Source organism: Bubalus bubalis, chromosome 10, assembly GCF_019923935.1.
Source record: "Bubalus bubalis isolate 160015118507 breed Murrah chromosome 10, NDDB_SH_1, whole genome shotgun sequence".
NCBI classification, from domain to species: Eukaryota; Metazoa; Chordata; class Mammalia; order Artiodactyla; family Bovidae; genus Bubalus; species Bubalus bubalis.
In genome coordinates this window covers 15,278,733-15,301,243 of record NC_059166.1, presented here as the reverse complement: position 1 = coordinate 15,301,243, position 22,511 = coordinate 15,278,733, and the positions used below count along the sequence as shown (strand labels likewise).

Sequence of the window (22,511 nt, the reverse complement as noted above, 5' to 3'; positions counted from 1 at the left end):
TCTCTCTAGGGTTGAAGGGCTTCCCTAGTGGCTCAGATAGTAAAGAATCTGCCCGCAATGCAGGAGATCCAGGTTTGAACCCTGGGTTGGGAAGACCCCCTGGAGAAGGGACTGGAAACCCACTCCAGTATTCTTGCTTGGAGAATTCCATGGACAGAAGAGCTTGGTGGGCTACAAGTCCATGGGGTTGCAAAGAGTCAGACATGACTGAGCAGCTAACACTCCCACTTTCAGGATTGAAAGGGGTGGGTTAGAAGCAGAGGAAAGGGCCAGGAAATACTGTGGTGAGCTGGTGTTGTGATTTCTGGATCTGGCAGGTGTTTGAAGCTCGTGTATGGTGCTTCTGATTCACACCCTGTACCCCAGTTCTGGGGACCTCTCACCTGTGGATCCCTCCATGCAGGTAAGGTCACATCCTCTGGCTGGTAACAGATGGTTCCCCCTCAGCCTTGGGAATCAGCATTGCTCTTGTTTCTGAGGTTACCTCTTCACTTTAGGCATTTCTCATGGGCTAGATACAAATTGAAGCTGCAAGAGGTTCTCTCCTGCCTGTTGCCCATATAAGCTCCATCCTTTGCCTCCATAGACTTTGGGAGCACAGCCCAGTCCCAACACAGTCCGCTTTCCTTGCTTGCTATCAGAGCAGTGAGCCAAGGTCTTTTGTCCCTAAGATTTCCAGTGGATCAGACATATGAGGCCATTGTGTCTGCCAGTTCTCAAGAGATACTTTTTTATTTTTTTAAAGGTTTTTCTGATGTGGGCCATTTTTAAAGTCTTTGTTGAATTTGTTACAATATTGCTTCTGTTTTATGTTTTGGTTTTGGGGCCAGGAGGCATGTAGGATCTTAGCTTCCTGACCAGGCACTAATGGAAAGCAAAGCCTTAACCACTGGACCACCAGGGAAGTGGTTTGTTGAATCTTCTAAAGGTGTGTTAAGGCTGCTTTCCCTGGGCTTAAGATGAGGGTGGACACATTCTACCTTTTCCACTTGAGGGGGAGGCACAGCAAACCACTTTCTCCCCAAATTCTCCCTTTTCTTCACTCCTTTCATACTCTTGATGTGTGATAGGAAAGAGTAAAATCCTCTTCCCAATCCAGGGATCCAGGAGATCAAACCAGTCAATCCTAAGGAAAATCAACGCTGACTATTCATTGGAAGGACTGATGCTGAAGCTGAAGCTCCAATACTTTGGCCACCTGATGTCAAGAGCGGACTCATTGGAAAAGACCCTGATTGGGAACGATTGAAGGCAGGAGGAGAAGGGGTGACAGAGGACAAGATGGTTGGATTGTATTATCAACTCAATGGACATGAGTTTGAGCAAACTTTGGGAGATGGTGAAGGACAGGAAAGCCTGGTGTGCTGCAGTCCATAGAGTCCCAAAGAGTCGGACACAACTTAGCAGCTGAACAATAACAGCAATGCTGTATAACTCAAACAACAGGCTTGTTGTTGTTATGCAGTCGCACAGTCGTGTCTGACTCTTCACAACCCCATGGACTGCAGCACATCAGGCTTCCCTGTCCTTCACCATCTCCTGGAGTTTGCTCAAACTCATGTCCATTGAGTCAGTGATGCCATCCAACCATCTCATCTTCTGTCATTCCCTCCTCCTCCTGCCTTCAGTCTTTCCCAGCATTAGGGTCTTTTCCACTGAGTCAGCTCTTGACATCGGGTGGCCAAAGTATTGGAGCTTCAGCTTCAGCATCGGTCCTTTAAATGAATATTCAGGCTTGATTTCTTTAAGGTTTGATCTCTGGTTTGATCTCCTTGCAATCCAAAGGACTCTCCAGAGTTTTATTCAACACCACAGTTTAAAAGCATCAATTTTTCGGCACTCAGCCTTCTTTATGGTCCAACTCTCAACATCCATAAATGTGCTCAGTTGCTCAGTCATGTATGACTCCTGCCATCCAAAGACTGAAGCCCGCCAGGCTCCTCTGTCCATGGGATTCTCCAGGCAAGAAAACTCGAGTGGGTTGCTATTTCCTTTTCCATCCATACATGACTACTGGAAAAACCATAGCTTTGACTATGTGAACTCTTGTCAGCAAAGTGATGTCTCTGTTTTTTTATAAGAAAAATTTTTGCTTTATATTGGACTATATAGTTGATCTACAATGTTGTGTTAGTTTCAAATGTGCTGCAAAGTGATTCAGTTATACACATATCTATTCTTTTTCAAATTCTTTTTCTATTTAGGTTATTACAGAATATTAAGCAGTTCCCTGTGCTATATACTATATAATAGTTCCTTATTGATTATCTATTAGTGTGTATGTGTCAATCCCAAACTCCCAGTCTATTCTTCCCACCCCAACCCTTCATTCCTGGTAACCAAAAATTCATTTTCTATGTCTGTCAGTTTCTGTTATGTAAATGAGTTCATTCGCATCATTTTTTTTTTGGGTCCACAAATAAGCGATATTATATGATATTTGTCTTTCTCTGACTTACTTCACTTAGTACAACAATCTCCATACACATCCAAGTTGCTGCAAACAGCATTATTTCATGCTTTTTAATGGCTGAGTCTGCATTGTGTATATGTACCACATCTTCTTTATCCATTTCTCTGTAGATGGAATGTCTTTGCTGTCTAGGTTTGTCATAGCTTTTCTTCCAAGGAGCAAGCATCTTTCAATTTCATGAATGCAGTCACTGATCACAGTGATTTTGGAGCCTAAGAAAATAAAGTCTGTCACTGTTTCCATTGCTTCCCCATCTATTTGCCATGATCAGATTCCATGAACCTAGTTTTTTGAAGGTTGAGTTAATTAATTCATTTATTCATGTATTCTCTTCCAATATATACAATGAGGAGCAAATATGTGTCAGGTGGTAAGCAAAGGACTCACAAGCTTCTCAACATCTAGTAAGAAACACAAAACAGAAACAATATGTGTAATTCAAAGTGACAAATCCTGTAATAGCAGGTCACCTACCTACTCCCCATGAAGAATTAGATCTGGTTCAGGTGTTAATTTTAGATCATGTACTTGTGAGATAAAAACATTTAAAAAATATTAGGGGAATACAATGTTATCTTTAATGCTAGGTTGTTTAATTGTCTTTTAATTGATTTCTAAAAAATTGGGAATGGAGTATATTTGACTGTGGAAAGAAGTGATATCAAACCTCCTTTGACATTTATGTTATGGATCAGAAAGCTTATGAATACATAGCAATAGAGTTTTCTTCTAATGTAAAAATAACTATTTGGCTTCTTTTGCAAAAATTAAAAATTAGTCATAAATATAAAACCTCTTTTTTTTTCCATTAAAAATACATTGAAGGTCACAGTGTATTCCTGTTTTCCTGTCTTTTATTGGTACCCACATTCTTCAGATTCACTGGTTGTATTTATTGATAGAACATAACTGGCAAGACCAAAACATGGTTTAAAAAATGGGTGGTTTGTGGTTTGAACTTAATTGATAATCTGTACATAAAGGGATTTCAAATTAGACTGTGGACGCATTTGCCATTTGAGTCACAAGCATTTTAGCTGTATATCAAAGCATCTTCATACCTGATATTTACAGTACTTCAAAATATTTCTTTTTATTTTTGTGAAAGCCACAGTCCTTTTCCTGTCATGGCAGCCAAGATTTTGTCAACAATCTACCACTTATTTACAGAGGTTTAAAATTTGATGAGGAGTATTTACTTGTCTGTACAATGCCTCCATGGGAGCAGTAGAAGGTGGTTTCAGCGAGTCTGAAAACATTGTAAAATAGTTAAAACTGGCATTTCAACAATTCATTCCTCAAACACACTGGATTCATAAGTGAGTCTCTGTTTTTCAAGTTTACATAGCTTGCTTCTGGTGTTAATGCTCTATTCCACACCTAAGGTGCCACTATGCAGAGTTATTTTTCATCCTCAGGGAAGCAGTCCTGATTTGTGCCCAATTTCAATGAGGTTGTGCTAAGCAAACTGTCATTTTGGAATGGCAATAAGCAAGGAAGGCTTCAACAACAACTCTTTATTTCATCTAAAACCTTCTGGTACCACGACCCTGGCTTTTATCATGCTTTCTATTACTTTTAATACATCATTAGCTTTTATTTCTGGAGCCCCTGTAATTGTCAACTACTGGAAAAATAATGGTGGAAGCTGGCAAGAAGAACATGCATTTCCTACATCATTGCATTTAATCTTGCAATGATTCTTTGATCTCAAAAACTTTAATTTGTCCAAATTCACTCAGCCTCTGAGTGGTCAACCTAATATTCAGACTAAAACATATGAAAAGATGCTCATCCTCACTCATAGTAAAAAAAGTACAAATTAAAACTGAACAGAGATATTTTGAGAAATATCAAAAGTTCAAAGATCCATCATATATGTGAGGGTGTAGGAGTTCAACCACTTATATAGAGGGCGTTTAGGCAACACCTACTAAAATGTTGCTTCCAGGCTTCCCAGGTGGCTCAGTGGTAAAGAATCTGCCTGCCAATGCTGGAGATGTGGGTTTTATTCCTGGGTTGGGATGATCCCCTGGAGAGGGGAATAGCAGCCTGCTCCAGTATTCTTGCCTGGGAAATCCCATGGACAGAAGAGCTTGTGGGTTACAGTCCATGGAGTTGCAAGAGGTTGTACATGACTTAGGAACTAAGCACACACAAGCTAAGATGAATGATGTGCATATTAATCCTATAAGAATTGACTTATGTACAAGATTATTAATTGTAGCATTGTTGACAATTGCAAAAGACTGGGGACAAATTAATTGCCCTGAATGGGGAACTGGCAAAATAAAGTATGATTCTTTTAAACAATGGAATATTATGCAGCCATAAAAATGAGGGATATATTTACATAGCAAAACAGGGAGATATATTGCTAATGAAAACAAACATGATACAAAATGGAGTCCGTGTTACTATTTTTAAAAAAGGATGTGGAAATGTGTGTGTTCTATATGTATGGAATATCTTTGGAAGGAGTCTTTTAAAAACAGGTAACACCTGTTGCCTCTAGAAAGGGGAAATTGGCAGGTGGCACACAGGGGTGGGAGGAGATTCTGTCAAAATGGTTATGGAAATATCTATTGAAGATTAAAGCACTGACTCCATTACATACTCAAAAATAAAGGAAAAACAAATTTTAAATAAAATAATACCTGTAAAGCACATGCTAGATTCTCAATGAACAGTCATCAGGCTTTACCTTAGGCTTCTAGTAAGACATCAATAAAGAAATCAACTCTAGAGAAAGGCTGTTTTGGGATATCTTCATTGTAGTCAAACCAATCCAAAAGAAAAGTCTCCAAAACTGAGTATTAGTTCATACTGCACTAGCCCACTGTGAACAGAAATAATCCCCACCCCCCCAACAGCCGAGCTTACAGAAAGGCTAAGGCAATCTGATTTCTTTTGCCAACCTCTTTCCTCCCCACATACAGACAAAGCGGGGGGAGGGGTGTGGGGTGGCAGATGATGAAACTTCCAAGAATATACACAAAGCTATTATAGCCATTGTGAGGCAACTACAGGCTCAGAGTCATGAGATTCTGGTTGAGTTTCTACAAAAACTTCTTTAAACAATGTGAAGAGTTTGAAACTGGAGTTGCAACTGACCAGTCAGCAAATGCTAGATTACCCAAAATGGTAATCGGGCTGGTGGGCAGAGATGGAAAAGTATGTTAAGTATAGAGTGAAGGGTGAATTTGGGCTGATTGGGAAACATTCATCTGAATGAATGCAGCATTTATTTTCAAGAATAAGCATGTCCAGATTCATGAGCAAGAGCTATATTTAGTTTAATTTTTCTTACGCCCATTCTGAAAAAGCTAAATTACCACGTCAGAAAGAGTCAAAGATCACATTTTACATGAAAGAGAAACCAATGGGAAGGGGACTGTTAGACCTAAATTTTTCCATGTTTTACACAAGCACTCAGAAAATGACTTTATTGCTTTTTATGGTCTTCTGCCTCTAGCATCTCAATGTACTGAGGGAGTAAATTTTAGGTATTTGGAATATATTCACCTTCAGTTTTCCTTTGGGAAGTAACTGCAATGAAACATATCCTATGAAAGCCACAACTTTGCTCCCAGGCACTGTGTGGGCTTGTTTATTACAGATCATTAGTTGCTTACACAAAAACAAAGACCATCCAGGTGAGAATAAGGACATATCCTTGTTGAAATGTGAAGAACAGTTCATTCAGGCACCCTGGGGGTTAACCAAGAGATAGTTTGGAATTTTTGAAAGTCTTGAGAAAGAAAAGGGCAGGATATGCTTTACTTACAGATAGCTCCTCCCAGCCCTTTTGCAATTCTACAAGTAGAGATTTCTCTAGTTTAATAAGATTTATCATTTAAAAAAATTCAAATACCTGCATGTGAAGTGAGAGTGGAAATTAGTTCAATCAGATACATTCCTGTAAACTGCAGGCTGAAGTTAAGGCTTTGAACAAGCTAGAATTTGGATGAGATGGGGTTGGGAGACTGGACAGTTGTACAACTTGAACTCTGGGCACCCTGCTCCAAATCAAGGTCCGAGAAGCTTGTGTTGAAGGAGTGTTGTGACTGGGACTGTTGAAAGGGGAGGCAAGGGAGTTGAGGCCACACATCACACGTGGGAGAGAACAGAATGACTGGGCAGGATTTTTTTTTTTCTGAATTCTGATTAAAATTCTGGGTCTCACTGGGGTGATCTATGTTGATTAGGGCTGGTCTCAGAGAAGAGGCAGGCTTGATAGCAGGGAAGAGGTAGATGTTTTAAGGACAGAAAAGTGAGAAGGGCAGGATGGAGAACATGGGAAGAAAAAGATAATTTGTACATTTTAGCCATTCATTAGCATTTGGCATAAAAGTTTGTGGAATTATTTTTTTCTTCACATTTATGTACAAAAGTTGCTGGAAAGTGTCACAAAAAATAATGTCTTTATTTGAGAATCAACGAAAAGTTTGCCACTATATTTTTCTGAATCCAGTGTTTATAATGTTATTCCCAACAATTTTTCCAGTTCTTTTAAGAAGATTTGGTTTTTAGGAAGGTGAGCACTTTTGGATCATAATGTAATTTCCCTTATGAGTATGACAGCAAAATGGAAAGGTACTTGAATGTCTTTCAAATTAGATTCTCTTGGAAATTGGAATGTGTCAAATACAGTAAAGCATTTTTTAGGTTAAGGATGCTCTATTTGCAAGTTTGTACAATTTACAAGATACAGCAAGGATATAAAGTTTTTCTCCAGCTCCAGTTTTTCTCCAGTTTGATTCAAATGATAGATATATTAATAGGTATCAGGGTCAGACCTTAATAAACTCTATTCTAAGAGTAATGCATGAGAAGTCATTTCTTTATGTTTCATAAGGCAAGTTATTTCTCTGAACACAAGTTGTTTCAATATTTTAAGCTTACATCCTCAAACCCTTCTCCCCATTTCTTTATCAGTGTTTTGAGAATGTGAAGCAATCTTGCTGTGTTTTCCAGAGTTGGGGTAAGACTCCAAGAATAAGAGTAAGACTCTAAGAATAGCCCACTGAGCCACTAAATTACATCTTAATTTGATTATGCAGATCACAGCCCACATAAAAAGAAAGAAGGCACTATCAACATGAAGAGAATAGGGGTGGGGTAGGATGGGTGATACACCCTAAATTTGGAGATCCAGATTCTAGTTCAGGTGTTCTGGACTAGACATTCAACAAAAATGATCTTTCTTTATGGAGACAATTCAGATTTGGACTTGACAACCCATAAAGGGGCCATTAATTCTAATAGCCTATTCATATAAGATAAGAAATCTGAGTTGTTCTAGAAAATATGAATCTTCTTTCAGATTCTTCTCTAAGCTCTAGTTCTGAATTCTAGCCCTTATAATCAGTTCTTTGGAATTAAGTTATTGAGGAATTGAGCTGGCAAAGCAAATGTGATATCAGGGAGAGGTTTAAACATTCATTATTTAAATAGTATTTATTGGGGCCAAATATTCATCAGAAATTTACTAAGCAATGGGCTCATGATTTGGAAAAAGACAGTCCCTGTGTGCCTTTTAAAAATTTATAGGTCAGTGGGAGGATACAGAGAAATACACAGGAAATTCCAACAGCATGATAAGAGCAATGACCAGGGATTTTTAGGGAGCAATGGGCATTCACAGTCAGGCACACGGTAGAAAATCAAGGAAGGCTTCCTGGTGGCTGTGATATCTGAAGGGAGACTTAAAGGATGCATAGGAGTAAGTCAGATGAAAAGGAATAGGAGGAAGATTCCAGGTAGAATGAATCAAAAATATGAATATTTAGATTCAGACAGAGTTGAGAGAGTCTGAAAAACTGGAAAATAATTCAGTATGGCAGGAGCGCAATATCTGTGGGAGAGAACTCTGGAGAAAGGAGAATAATAATTCAAGTTCCATTGCTCTTGAGATAGATTACTCTTTCCATAGTCTGGTGAATGGACAGTGGTAGAAAAAGTCTGGAGGCATATCTTGGGAGAGAAGATAGTGGCCTGAAAATAATAATGGCAAGAAAATGCAATTGACTCAAAAGAGATCAAGGAGACAGAAATAAAAAAGATTTGTGAGAGATTAAACACAGGCAGGTCAAGGCTGAAAGCTGGATGTTTGTGGCTTGCACAATTACACGAATAGCAATGCTGTCTGCTGAGATGGGAAACAGAGGGAGGAGTAGGTCTGGGGAAAAGAAACAGTAATTTTGAACAAAGTGAGCTGCTAATGGCAAGCACATACTAGGTGCTCAAGAAGTCTTTATTGAATGAATGAACATGCAAGTAAAAATGTCTAAGAGGTATCTGGAATGGCTCCTGGCCAGCAGAGACCTTTTGGTTGGAGATTTCTATTTTAAAGTCTTCAATGTACAGGTGAAACTTAGAACCCTGGGAGTGGTGGAGACCCTCGAAAGGGAGAAGAATAGAGGGGCCAAGGGGGCCAGGAGCTGAACCCAGAGGAATACCAACAACTGTGGGCGGACAGAGGCAGGGATTCTTCTACAGGAGGCTGAGTAGGAGGGGCCGTTACTGCAGGACTAAATACAAAGGCCCTAGAAGTAAGCTCTTTGAGGGCACAGACGTTTGTTGTTTATGTTTGGGTGGTGGCTGTGGACTTAATGGTGTCTTCCCTACATTCCTATGGTGAAGCCCTAACCTCCCCCATGATGGTATCTACAGACAGAATCTTCAGGGAGTAATTAAGGTTAAATGAGGTCATGGGTGGACCCTCATCCAACAGGACTGTGGCCTTCTGAGAAGAGAGAGCTCTGCCCACCAGGAGTGAATACAGGGAGAAGGCCCCTGTCTGAAAGCCAGAAAGTGGGTCTTCAATAGACTCGATGAAGGTGGCATTCTGATATTGGACTTCTGGTGACCAGCCCCGTGTGAAAATTAACTCCTGTTGTTTAAGCCATAAGGTCTATGGTCTTTTGTTACGGCAGCCTGAGCTGTCCAAGACAGGACCCAACATCTAGCAATGGTCCTGATAAATAGTAGGTAATCAGTATTTTTTGAGTGAACTGAATAAATGAGTTACTCTTTGGCATGTTCAAGAAATATATCGCTCCTTTGAGACAGTAGGATTGTAATTGAGGGTCTTGAGAGATGGGGGAGAGAGTCCACTGGTTATAGCCATGGGTAGCCTGGGATCCTGGGACCTGAGGGAGCTGGTTATCTGGATGAGTGTGGTAACAAAATAGGAAGAAAGACCCGAAAAGATTCAAAATGCAAAAATCACCCCCCTTTTTAAAAACCACTTGACTAAGGCTGGTTCTGAAATTTTGCCAGGTTTCTGGTTGGTTACTTGTGTGTGTGTGTGTGTGTGTGTGTGTGTGTCTATAAAGGTCATCCTTAACAGCGCATAATACTATTAGAATCAACTTGAATTGAGGCACAATCTGAATACTTCTCTCCACAGAGAAGTAATACCCTACTCTGGCAATGAGATTCCTCCAGTAAACAATAGATAAAGGGAGGGAGAGGGGCACAGTGTAATAATAATTGGAATAATTGGAATTCTTTCATCACTCATGGCACTTATAGAGAAAGTACTTTCTCAACTGTCTTATGCTACATGTCTTACAGTTAAATTACATTAACAGTTTTCTAAAAAAATGTAACCTGAAAAGTTACTAAATTTTTTTAAGTTGGTGAATTAAATCTGAACCACTCACTGATTCACAATAATGAGTAGCCATTCTGCCTGACAACCAAAAATCCAAACTACCCCATTGAGTTTTGGGTACAAAGACAGGGAATTGTATCTGAGGTCCTGACTTTCATGAGAATTAGGATTTGGGGTTTGATTCTAGGCTTAAAAATTATTAAATTAAAAAAAATATAGATGGTCTGTTTAATAACATGGTAAAGAATCCTGATTTCATTTGGCTCCTCATCATTAACTCGTATCTTGGCAGGCTTATGTAACACCTAATGAAGGAAAGCCTGTTATAGTTAAAAAGATCCCTGAATAGAGTGTAAGGAAAATTCTGGGGTTTTGAGGGAGCTTATCCCAGGGAGAGGGGTCTGACTGAGAGGATAGCTATGTACCTTGATGCCCTTACAATGCTGTGTGCCCAGCATCACGCTGTTGTGCCAGTGGATGGAAACGGGGTGTATTATGTGCTCCAGTATGAAAGAGGTCACGGTCCACATTTTGGGCCAGAAGGTAAAATAAATCTATGATGATAGCCCTCATAGCAGTGGTTGCCTGGAGGGGTTGCATGTTGGCTTGAACAAGGCGTCAAGTATTTCCTGAGTGATGGAAATACTGTATGATTTCATTGAGACGGTTGTCAGGTGTGCGTGTCCAAACTCATCAAGATTGAACACACAAGATATGTGCATTTCCCTGCATATCAAATTTACCTCATAAGACAAAAATCAAATGTCAGTTGAAAAAAAAAAAATCTAGGAGCTAATAAAAAGTCCTTAAATAGTATGAACCATTTTTAAAGGTGGAAACCTAACAGGAAATTCTTTTTCTTCTACTTTAGAAAAAAATAAATGGTGTCAAATAAATGTGCACAAAAACCTCCCAAACAGAGCATTTTTATCATCAAAATAATGATCAGTTTGAACAGAGTTGGAGCCCCACATCTCAGACTGAAGGAACCATTTCTAGGAGTGGAAGTTATTTTGGAAATATTTCCACATTTATTTTCTTTCATGTTTCTGTTGGAGGAATAATGTTTTTGTAAATGTAAAAAGCTTATAATGGAACTAGAGAAAAACTTTGTTTGGTCACAGTATTATCTGGTTACGAACTAAAAATTCAGAGCTTTCTCGTGAATTATGCTGCCAAGAATTGCAGGCTTAATCCTCAAGATTGTATGAATTTAAATTTTGACTTTATGGCCTCAGTCAGTATGAGTATACCAAGATAATCATTTAGGAAAAACAGTTTGAAGATGGTAGAACGTTACATGGAAAGTTAGCTTTTAGAGAGGGTTTATCCAGATAAGTATAATATTATTTTATCCTTTTAAGTATCTGGATGAATAAATTAGCCAATATTTGGTGACCTAATATGACTAGGCACAGTGCTAGGGACTCAGAAAATTCCCAAATAACTCGTTGCAGACCTTGTCCTCAGGGAACTTCTGAGCAGGAGGGGATATATAATCTATATATTAACACAAGGAAGAATGTAACACATGCATGAGAAATATCACTGGTGTTCAGAGGAGAGGAAATTACCTTTGAATAAAGAATAAAGGAAGGCACTTTTGTTGTGATAGCATTTAAGCTGAACTTTAAAAAAGACCTTCCCCAACAAGCCAGCAAAGCGGGGTTCTAGGCAGAGGGGATGTCATCAGGAAAGCTTTGAGTGCTTGGAGCCTCAAGTTTTTTTTTTTTTTTTTTTCCTTTGACTAAAGCACAGGTTACACATCAGGGGGAGATACACTAGACAAGATATTATGGGAAGAAAGGAAGGCCTGAACTCTGGAGGAAGCTGTGATCTGGGTGAAGAATGGAGCCGATCATGAGAAAATGGATCTCAAAACTGTAAAAACCAACAAAATATAAGGCAGCAAGATCTAGGAAGAAGTGTGCAGGGGCAGATGTCCCTAGGAGATCCTTTTGCCAGGTGAGGTAATGCAGGAGGGGCACAGGAGTGTCGGGGGAAGGGATAAATGGCAAAGCTAGAATGCTCAGGTGTGCCAAAGGCTACAGAAAGCCTACAGGAGTGCCCTGGGCGACTGCAGGGATAATGATGCTAGTCACAGACTGGGGGGTTGGAGAGGAGCCCCATGTCTGGGGGAAGGGAGAATGATGACTCACATTTTCAACGAGCAGGCAATGCCCAGGAGACTGTTGGCAAAGTGGTCTGGAGATGCTCTCGATGGTAGAGCTACAGAAATAGACTTGACCCTAATTCCCCAGCAAATGCCAGGAAGTCAAGGATGGGAGTGTGAGCCTGTGCAGCTGGGGAGGGGAGAGGAGGGAACCAGGCCGTAAGGCTGTTTGCCAGAAGCACTAGAAGAAAACTGGCAAGGTTCGCTGTCCTTTCCCACCCACCATCATCAAGCCTGGGTGATGATTCTTACCAGGAATAGGAAGAGAATACGGGCAAGAGAGTGTTCTGAAAAACTGACTTTATCGGACATCTGGGACTAACTTTGATGGTTAGTTGTAGAAAAATCAAAGTCTGTGAAGAGATAATGAGACTTCTTACCCTTCCTATGTTCAAGGAGAACAGTTGCAAAGTTCCTTTCCTCCCTCTTTCTCTCCTTTCTTTCTTCGTTCCCTTTTTTCCTCTCCGTCCTCCCCCTTCTCTCCCTTTCCTCTCCATTCTTTGCACATTCTTGAGTTTTTTTGGACTGGGCTAGGGCGTGCATGGCCATGGTTGGCCTAAAGGAGGAGTTAATATTCACAGCCATCAACAACAAAGGGTTCTGTGCTCTAATATTGCAATATTTTGGGACTTTCAAAGCACAAAATACTATTTGCATTATGACATTATTAACATTTTGGTAACTTTTTAAAAAATAGCTTTTTACTTCTTCCTTTGTACTGGTCTTAAGAGCCACTCATAAATCTCTCCCTAACTGCATGAGGTACCAGGGCGAGAGACTGGCCACTCCTGGCATTGTGATTAGAACCATTTAATACCCAAGGCAGTGACTAATGTCTGGCAACAAAGGCTCCAGTAGGCGTCACATGTCCTTAGACACTGGGTGAGGGCCACTAGGAGCTCTTTCCTTGTGTGTTAGTACCATGGTCAAGAGAAACGTTGAGAACGTGGAGGCTCTATGTGGGCATCATTGGTAAATAGACTCTCTGCCCATGCTCAATGCCTCTACAACCAGAAAGCCTAAAATCAGTGCCACACAAAGGTACCTACCTTTGTCTTATCTTCCTACTCTGGGACTTTAATGATATATTTTTTTCATGTTTACTGAAAGCAGTCAACTGAGCTATTCGTGGAAAGGTTTGTGGGTTTGGTTAACGAGGTGGAGGAATATTACATTTCAGTTGGAAACACATCCCTAGAATGCCAAAACATTTATTCCAAAGTCTGGTTTCCTGGTGCAATGGGAGGCACGGCAACAGTGTGTCTGTTCAGAGACAGGGGGATGGTGAGGAGGGACAGGGCGGGCTGGGGCCAGCAAGGCATCTGATCCAAGTGGATCCCAGAAAACTTTTATTGTTAAATTATATTCTTCAGGAAAAACCGCCCGTGTCACATTTTGTAAACTTGATATCCACGCACTTTTGACTGGCATTCTATTTTAGCCATAAGCCTGTGATTTTCAGCAAGCCTGCTTTCCCTCTTGCGTTGGATGGCAGCAGAAAGCATGGCACACTTGCTAGGCTTCAGGTAGAAGGAGCAGAAAGGCTTGGGAGTGTTGGTTCCATGCGATAACGCTGACTTGAGTGTGCCACCCTGCTCCCCGTGAGCAGACAGCAAGCCTCTCCTCACTCTCCACTGCCATTCATCCAGCTCTGTGCGGCAGCCCAGCTGCTCTGTCTGCCGGGAGGGGCTGCCAAGTGCCCTGCCTACTGGCTGCTTCCCGATTCCCTGCCATCCCACATGCAAACACATCCCCACACGCTCTGCCTTGCTCACACCCGGAGCCACAGGCACATGGGAGCACAGTCTTCCCTTCCTTCTAACTGTCTCAGCCCTTGACTTCTACAAGCCCATGGAACATTTCTGGAAAGACGCTCTTGATCCAGCAGGGTAGGACTGTTTTGATTTCTCTTTGCAGCTTTAGCATTTTGAGAAAGCAACTCACCTTTCTGACCAGTGTCTGTATCCGAGCAGGGAGATAAGAATTTGCTGTTTTCCCTGGGTTTGTGTGTGCATCTCCTTCTGCTTTCAGGACCCGTAGGGTTCTTTGTGTAATTTGCCTAGAATTTGGCAGGTTCAGATTTTTCAGAGTCCTCTGAAGTGCTTGTGTATGGTGTTTTTTTTTTTTTTCTTAAGATGTTTGAAAATTGAAAGTGTGATTTATGGAAACGAAGTCATCTGTAAAAAGATTGCTTTGGAAAGTAATGGTTGCTGGCCATAAAGAGAAATATCTGTGATTCACCTAATGTGTTTTTAACCCTTTCTTTGCTTATAATTCTAGTTATACTTATGGATGCTGAGCTCAGTTTTGGCTTCATAGTAAATCAGCTATATCTGCATATTATCCCCAAATGCTCTGTCTGTTCTTATAAGAATTAGGTAACCATGTACTTACTAGTATAAAGATATCCCCAGATATTACTATCAGTGATGGCATCTTTGGCATTTATATATGACACGGAAATTTTGTCAGGTATTCCGTCAGGTGTTTGGGATAGCAGTTAAAGCCAAGTAGCAGTTGTATCAGAGTTTATTAGACTGGGGACAAGGAAGTTTATTAAAAAGTATCAACTGTCCATGATTATAGGTGCACAATGTATTTACCATAATTTTTAAAATATATATTTATACACACACATTATATATATACACATTATATATTATATAATTTATTCTAATATATTATATATACATATATAATGTACTTGAGCAGGTTTAACTTTTAATGCAATACCAAACTTTTTCCTGTTTCTTTTTCAATCTGGATATTTGAATCTGCATATCCTAGTCCAAAGGAACAGAAAGGCATCACTGACTTTCAAAATTTGTTGCTGATTTTAAAATTTGTTGCTGAGACCATCAGTACAACATAATTGCTAAAGATGTGGTTAATGACCTGAGGTTCTGTTTTTTTTTTTTTATGGAAGGGTCATATTTCATATTCAGTTTTCTGAAGTTCTGGTTGCATAGTCCGTGGAAAGCATGAAGACCCATGTCCTCCTAACGGAAAGGTTTTGGTAAATCGTCATTCACATTAGAATTCCTAATGGACGCAAGTACAGTACTGTGGTCCAACACAGACAAGGCGGGCTGGGAGAATCTCGGAAGATCGCGGCTGGAGGCGACCACTTTGGGAGAATTTTTTAGACGAGGGAAACTGAGGTCAGGTAGCACTCTCCTGAAGGCAAAACTCGGCTCTTCCTATACGTACACCTTGAATCTCCGCCCCCTTTCCCCGGATGCTTGCGTTCAGTCTCTGCAGCTGCTAAATATAGCTGTCTGCACGGGCAACCGCACACCCTACTACTCTATCTACCATATCTCGGTTACAGAGTGGTCCTCCCCAGGGTCATTCTATGTACACACTACGTATTTCCAGCCAACGAGGAGCGTGAATCAAACAGCACGGGAGACAAACAGAGATAGATTGGAGCCTGGCACGGGGCACATAAGGTAGCACGTTAGAGAAAGCTGGCCCCGGGATGAGTCTTCCGAGTTGGTTTGAAACCCGTCTTCTCCGGGCCACCTTTAGGAGATCCCTCGGCGCCCCCGCCCTCCTGCCGTGAAATCCAGCCTCTATCCAGCAGCGGCAAGTAAAGTAAAGTTCAGGGAAGCTGCTCTTTGGGATCGCTCCAAAACGAGTTGCGCGCCTGGAGTGATGTTGAAGGCAACGTCAGGGCCAGGCAGCAGCCCCTGGCCGGGGGCCAGCACCTTTGTCATGCCTTTGAGCTCGGGAGAGCGGTACTTAAAGTTGGAGACCCGAGCCCGCGAGTTGGCAGAGCGCGCTCGCGCAGGGCTGCACTTGCTCGCGTCCGGCCGCCGCCGCGCTCCTCGGGACGGGGCCGGCTCCCTGGGGCCCGGCCTGCGCTCGCGTCGCGGCGGGACATGCGCTGCGCCGCCTCTAACCGCGGGCTGTGCTCTTCTTCCAGGTGGCCGGCCGGCTGCTGAGCCCTCTGCCGCGGGGGGAGACGGTCTGCGGCCGGCCCGCGGCCGCTCATCATGACCATGACCCTGCACACCAAAGCGTCCGGCATGGCCCTGCTACACCAGATCCAAGCCAACGAGCTGGAGCCCCTGAACCGCCCGCAGCTCAAGATCCCCCTGGAGCGGCCCCTGGGCGAGGTGTACGTGGACAGCAGCAAGCCCGCCGTGTACAACTACCCCGAGGGCGCCGCGTACGACTTCAACGCCGCGGCCCCCGCCTCCGCGCCCGTCTACGGCCAGTCGGGCCTCCCCTACGGCCCCGGGTCCGAGGCGGCGGCGTTCGGCGCCAACGGCCTGGGGGCCTTCCCGCCGCTCAACAGCGTGTCTCCGAGCCCGCTGGTGCTGCTACACCCGCCTCCGCAGCCCCTCTCACCCTTCCTGCACCCGCACGGCCAACAGGTGCCCTATTACCTGGAGAACGAGTCGAGCGGCTATGCGGTGCGCGAAGCCGGCCCTCCCGCCTACTACAGGTAACCCGCGCCGCCCGCCGCGCCCCGTCGGGGTGGTCGCCGCGCGCCGGGCGGCGGGAGGGAGCGGGGGAGAGGGGCCGCGAGGCGCGGAGGGAGCGGGGCCCGCAGGCCGCGGGGCTGGGCGCCCGGCCGCAGCCGCAGCCCGAGCCGGGGCCGCGCGACCCGAGGGCTAGCACGCCGCCCTGCCTGGGATCTCGGGTGCATCTCGTGTTCTCGAGTCAAGTTCTCTGGCCCAGCAGCTTAAAAAAAAAAAAAAAAAAATTTTTTTTTAATTTTTAATTTTTTTCCATCTCCACCGCCCCCCCCCCATCCCCATGTCTGCTTGAGACGCAGATCTGAAACCCCGTGTGCTTCCTGACTAAACAAATATTGGAAAACCGTGCAAAGCAGAGGTTTTTTTAGTTGGGGAGGGGGCCACCCCAGAGCCAATACACGTAAGGTGCTTTGAGTCCCTAGAAAAGGTCCCGCTTTGGTACTTAAGGCTGGAGGTGTTTGGGACTCGCTGAGCTCTGAGTGTTATTTATTTATATTAGTAGTAGTATTTAACAATTTTGTTTTACTGTGCGTGCCAAATTTCCCTGCTCCTCGACTTTCGGGTTGGAAATATGCACGCTCTGATAATGGTGACTATGGTGGTGGCAAAGGTAATTTCCTCGGGGAGCGATTCCTCGCAAGTCTTTCTCCCGTCCCACCTAGGAGGGCTGCGGGGCTGAAACGCGCCCCTCGGAAGACCCTAGAGTTGGATGGGTCTTGAGGAGTTTTCTGATTTCTGAGTTTCCCGGGCTGAGTCCGTGTCAGAGCCCAGTGCTGGCAGAAGACTTCTGACATCCCGAGATTTATAAGTGTCCTGTGAGTTTGAAACATGCCACATCGAAGCACGAGTGTTTTGAAATACTTTCCTGCCAGCTAAGTTTCATTTCTGGCCTACGGGGCACAGAATGCCCCCGGGGAGTGCTGTGCCCGAGTTCAGCCCGGTTCTGTGCTTTTCCTTCAGGGGAAGAAGCAGATGGTTCAGGGCACACAGGGACACTTTCGTGACTTAAAGGCAAATAAGTGTTGTGTCTTCGTTTTTTTTTTTTTTTTTTTTTTTTTCCCTTTTCTTTTCTTTTTCGTAAAGATGACAACTTTTCTTCTCCCTTCTTGCTCTCATTTTCCCTTTGACAATTTCTCCCTTCTTTTCCTGGTGGACTCCAAATGGGCTTAGGCAGGTGGTCCTGGGGAATACCAGTGCTCTAGGTGCTGCTGGACAGGGATGCCCTGGAGTGGGTTTGAGAGACCTCAGGGTACCCACGTGGCTGGGCACTGAGTTAGTCACTGCCTGATTGTACACTGGTGTCTGGACCTGCCTGTCATCCTTAACCCAGACCCTTCTATATTGCAAGCTGGGATGATTTTCCATTCAGTGTTCTATTTCCAGAGATATTTATAGTAGAAGCAGTAGGAGGAAGGTGCCAGGTGGCCCCAGAAAATTTGAAGGGGGGATCATGGGCTATCTGAGCACACCCCACATCCTTTAGCCCCTCAAAAGACTTTAGAACACCCCACAGCCAGGCAGGTCCAGCCTGAGTTATTCCTCAGAAGACTCATTAAGATGAACAAAACTTTCACAAGTTGGTGTCTGTCAAATTCATTTAACTTGTTTTAATTCAGGGTTAAAATGGAAAATGAAAAAGAATTTATTCTGCCTGCTTTTTTTTTTTTAAGTGTTAGAACAAAATCTAACGATTAAGTCTGATTTACACCTTTTAAACTCCTTGATGTGAAGGAAGGCATTGGTATGATGTGAGTTCCATAACCTCCTGGTAGACTCCAGAAACTATTTTCTTTTCCATTTAATTTTCAGTTCTTTTATTGCAAATTAATGCCACTGAATTTCAATGGGCACTAATGAGACTGCTTCTCAGTGGATTATTTACTGCCTTGCCAGTAATTACAAAGTGAGCATGGTTAAATGAAGAGGGGATCACATTTTATTCAAAATTGTTCATCATCCCAGTGGCAAATAATATCCCTATAATATGCCCCATCTTAAACTTTTTTGCATTAGATACTATTCTGGTACTTTTAAAAAAAGAAAAAGGGAACTTTCAAAAATAATAAAGGTAAAAAACTCAGTATGTATGGGATTCTGGATGGAAATTCATTTTTAGAATAATTTTTTCCTTTGGCATTTATTTTCCATAACATCCTTTTTTTGATGTTTGAATTTTGCCTTTTATTACCCAGGGAGGAAAAGAAGACTCTATGAAATAGAATTATTTTAAATAGACAGACGTCACTTAATATTTTTCCCCCTCTCAATTTTACTGTTTGAATGGGTAAAAAGAAAAGAGCTGGTTAGATTCTTTTAGGAACCCTTAGTTTTCTTCAGTAGTTATCAAAAGTTTTGGGGCCAAAAGCAAGTGTTTTTAGATGGCTTGTCATGATCCAGAGGATCATGAAATTAGTTTAGTGAGTCTAGAACATTTTTTTAAAGGAATAAAATATTAAAAAAATAGAAAATACTCAAGTGGGTAATATCTAATAAGAGCAGATTTTGTTTCCTATTTTAATTATCCATGCTTAAGTGTGCAGGCTGTGATTAAAATGTATTTCTTACTCTGGTTTGAGGTAAAGAAGTTTGAAAGCTACTGACCTAAAATGTTATGGTCAGTAGAAAACAAAAAGTTCAGGTAAGTGCCTGGTTGTTTTATAGACACAAACCAAAAAAACAGTTTTGATTGTTTCTATTTTACTTTTTGCTTACAAATCAGCTGGTGACTTTAGGTCAGTTAGGTTACCCTTTATTACTTAACTTTATTCTTAACTTTTCCATTTGTAAAATGCTATTGTGTGGATTGTCCAGCTAAATGCCCCGCTGGGATGTTCAAAGAATTTATGTGAAGTTCACATCATTTTATCATTAAGATGCTACGCGTGGTTTCTTCTGTTGGCCATAATATGCAGCCATATCTACGTATGAAGAAATGTAACAGATAAGACTGCCCTGGGCATATAGTAATGGGAGAAAGATGGTTATATATCCCAACAAATTGTTATTGAAAGGGAATAAATTTGTAAATAGGCAAGCGGTGACCTGTAAAATATGTCTTAGCTAAAATTTCATGATGAAGGCAAGTGGGAGTTACCTTATCCTGGGTTCCTTAGCATGTTTAAACATCTTAGAAGGTTTGAATAAAACTGAAGAAGAAAATTAATTATATCCACTATGTTTTAAAAATTCAAGTGAGGTATATAATACTCCATGCTGGTTTCAGTCTTATCAGTATTCTTAGAGGTGAAGTATTGCCCTCTTTTGCAAAAAATTGACCAATATCCAAACTTTTACATCAAAGCCAAAGCCCTAGAAATTTGTCTTCTGGCTGTATGCATATTGTCAGTGCCTAGTTCGTGCGTTGGTGAACATTTAAACTATTTTTCAACTTTAAGCAAGGCTCACTTCTAGAGAGAGGTTTGAATGGTTAAGTTGCAAGTTTTCAGTAATTCTTTCTTTGTAGTTAGGTAATATCTTAGCACCCTTTTTTCCTGGTCTTACTTTTTTTCAGTTATTTAAATTGTTACTGTGTACCTGATTACGTGGGTCTACTAATAGTTTAAGGAGCCACATATTGCTTCAAGAATGAATATATTTTAGACTGAAACAGGATCACATCTTAAAACCCCATTTCATTTTCACCTACTCTATGTGGCTTGTACCTGTTTGGTAGAAAGCCCCTGAAAGATAATTGTCACTTATTCTAGTCTTTCTCACACTCAGCTAATTTGGGTCTCTGAATTGCTTTTGTGAATGTATTTAAGATGTAAAATTCATAATTTAGGAAAATTCAGGTTCAGCATTTTGGTTTCTTATAAATTTTAAGGATATGAAAGACAGGGGTAAGAAACTGACCATGGCAAGAACCGTAGATACAGGAAAAACTATAAAAGATACCAAACTTTTCAGTAAGGGTAAGATAGTAGTACTTTTGTCAAGTGAGCTAGTATATGTAAAAACAATGCATAAGCTATACAAGTGATTTTATTCACATGTTAATATTTGTTCTGGTGCTTTTATAAGCTCAAAAAATACTGTAGGGAAGAACTGACTTAAATGGTCAGGAGTTTCACTACAAATATAGATTGATGATAATATAAACTCATTTTCTGTGGAAGCCAAATTTAAATAAAATCTTTATTACCATCTGCAACATTTGTTTGCAGTCTGGGTTTTCATAAAGAACATCTATCTTATACATACATTTTTTAAAAAGTCAAAACCCTGATTATGTGAAAATAGTTTTATATAAGGAAGTATATGAATTATGTTTTTTCTAAAATGTGTACTCAGCAAAAAAATAGTAAATCTAAATCCTTCCAATGACTTCAGTATTATTTTTAATGTAACTTTAGAAGGACCCAGTAGAGAAGGCAGCGGTCTAAGTATGTTCCCTTCTTCTCTAGGTTACATTGAATGGGTAAAAGCAAATTACTCATTTTGTTTAATTCCAAGTCCCAGTTTGCTTATCGAAGAAAGGAAAACAGTGCCATAACTGTTTAGAACCAAAATTCATATTCCAAAGAAAGTGCTATGTAAGTCCCCAGAATTCAGCCACTTAACCAGCTAAAGTGAAAATGTAGAGAATTTTATGAAACGGAGGCAGTCCACCAAAATCATCGAGTAGTTTTATTTTACATTTTAAACTCTGCTGATGAGTTAACCTGTAAAGTCAGTTTTTAAGAAGTGTGTCTGAGCTTCCCATACTCTATCTCTAAAACATATTCTCACAGTGTCATCTGAAATCTGAGGCTTGAACTGGGCTGGAGGTGACTGCAAACACCTTTATGATATTCTTGACCTCATGAGAGAAGAAACGACTGCCGAGTTCTCATCTTCGAGAATATTAGTAGGCATTATGAGGGGGGGATGTTTAACATAAATCAACAACAGTTTTAATTATGTGTATATGTTTAGACCCTGTTAAAAATACAAAGGCTAGAAAGGCAACTATTTTGGTCCCAATTGACAAAATTTTATCTATTTTAACAAAGTGATAATTTAATCAGAAACTCTAGGATTGACTCCACAGACATCAAGAATGATTGAGTAAAAGGAGATTTATTTAGTAAGGTGTAGTAGCTAAGAGCAATGACTCTGGACTCAAACTGCTAGGCACCCAATCCCAGCTCGACAGTGGGCCACCTGTGAGAGCGCAACCAAATTGCCCAGTCCTCAGTTTCTCCCTTTTTTTAAAAAACGAGACAATCAAATTCTCTTCATTTAGGATGATTGTAAAGCTTAAACAAAATACTGCAGACTTTTTTAAAAAAATAGTGCCTAATCCATTGTAAACTCTCAGTGACTTAGATCTCAATGCTAGAAGAAAATTATTTCACAATTCTGTAGTCAGTCATTATTTTGCACCTGGGTTAATGAGGAAGACTAGGATTTTAATCAAAATCAGTGTTTAATATTATGCAAAATAAATCTTATACAAAGTTTAGTTCGATCATTTCAATTTACTGAGCTTCTGAGATTCTTAAATAGATTCTTAATAGATATGGTGGTGTGACAGTGGAAGCCACGATGATGGTGGTGTTGGCAGAGGAAGGAGGGGATGGTAATGAAGATGGTGGGTTAGCAGCAATGAGGTGCTGAATTCAATTTGGGTAGGCAGTGTTTCTGAATGTCTATCATGTAGCCTGGAGATATCTATCCAGACAGAAATCAAACATTTTTAATGTACTTTGCTCATTTCTGTGGTGATATAATTTAGATACATAGTCAAAATTTTCCATAATAATACTGTCAATG

The 22,511-nt window shown here is 41.2% G+C and overlaps 1 protein-coding gene across 4 annotated transcripts in view; it reads left to right on the top strand.

Moving 5' to 3' along the window:
* Window positions 1–22,511, top strand: part of ESR1 (estrogen receptor 1) — a 398,889-nt gene that overhangs the window by 104,190 nt on the left and 272,188 nt on the right. Inside the window, exons 1-2 of one of the 4 annotated variants that reach the window (XM_025294351.2) lie at window positions 14,005–14,156; window positions 16,196–16,720. In XM_025294351.2, coding sequence (XP_025150136.1) covers window positions 16,266–16,720 — 455 coding nt within the window. In that variant the 5' untranslated portion in view covers window positions 14,005–14,156; window positions 16,196–16,265. Of the gene's footprint in view, window positions 1–14,004; window positions 14,157–15,478; window positions 15,720–16,028; window positions 16,721–22,511 lie in introns of those variants that run through there. The other 3 variants (XM_006080203.3, XM_025294352.2, XM_045161907.1) reach the window with 3 other exon arrangements.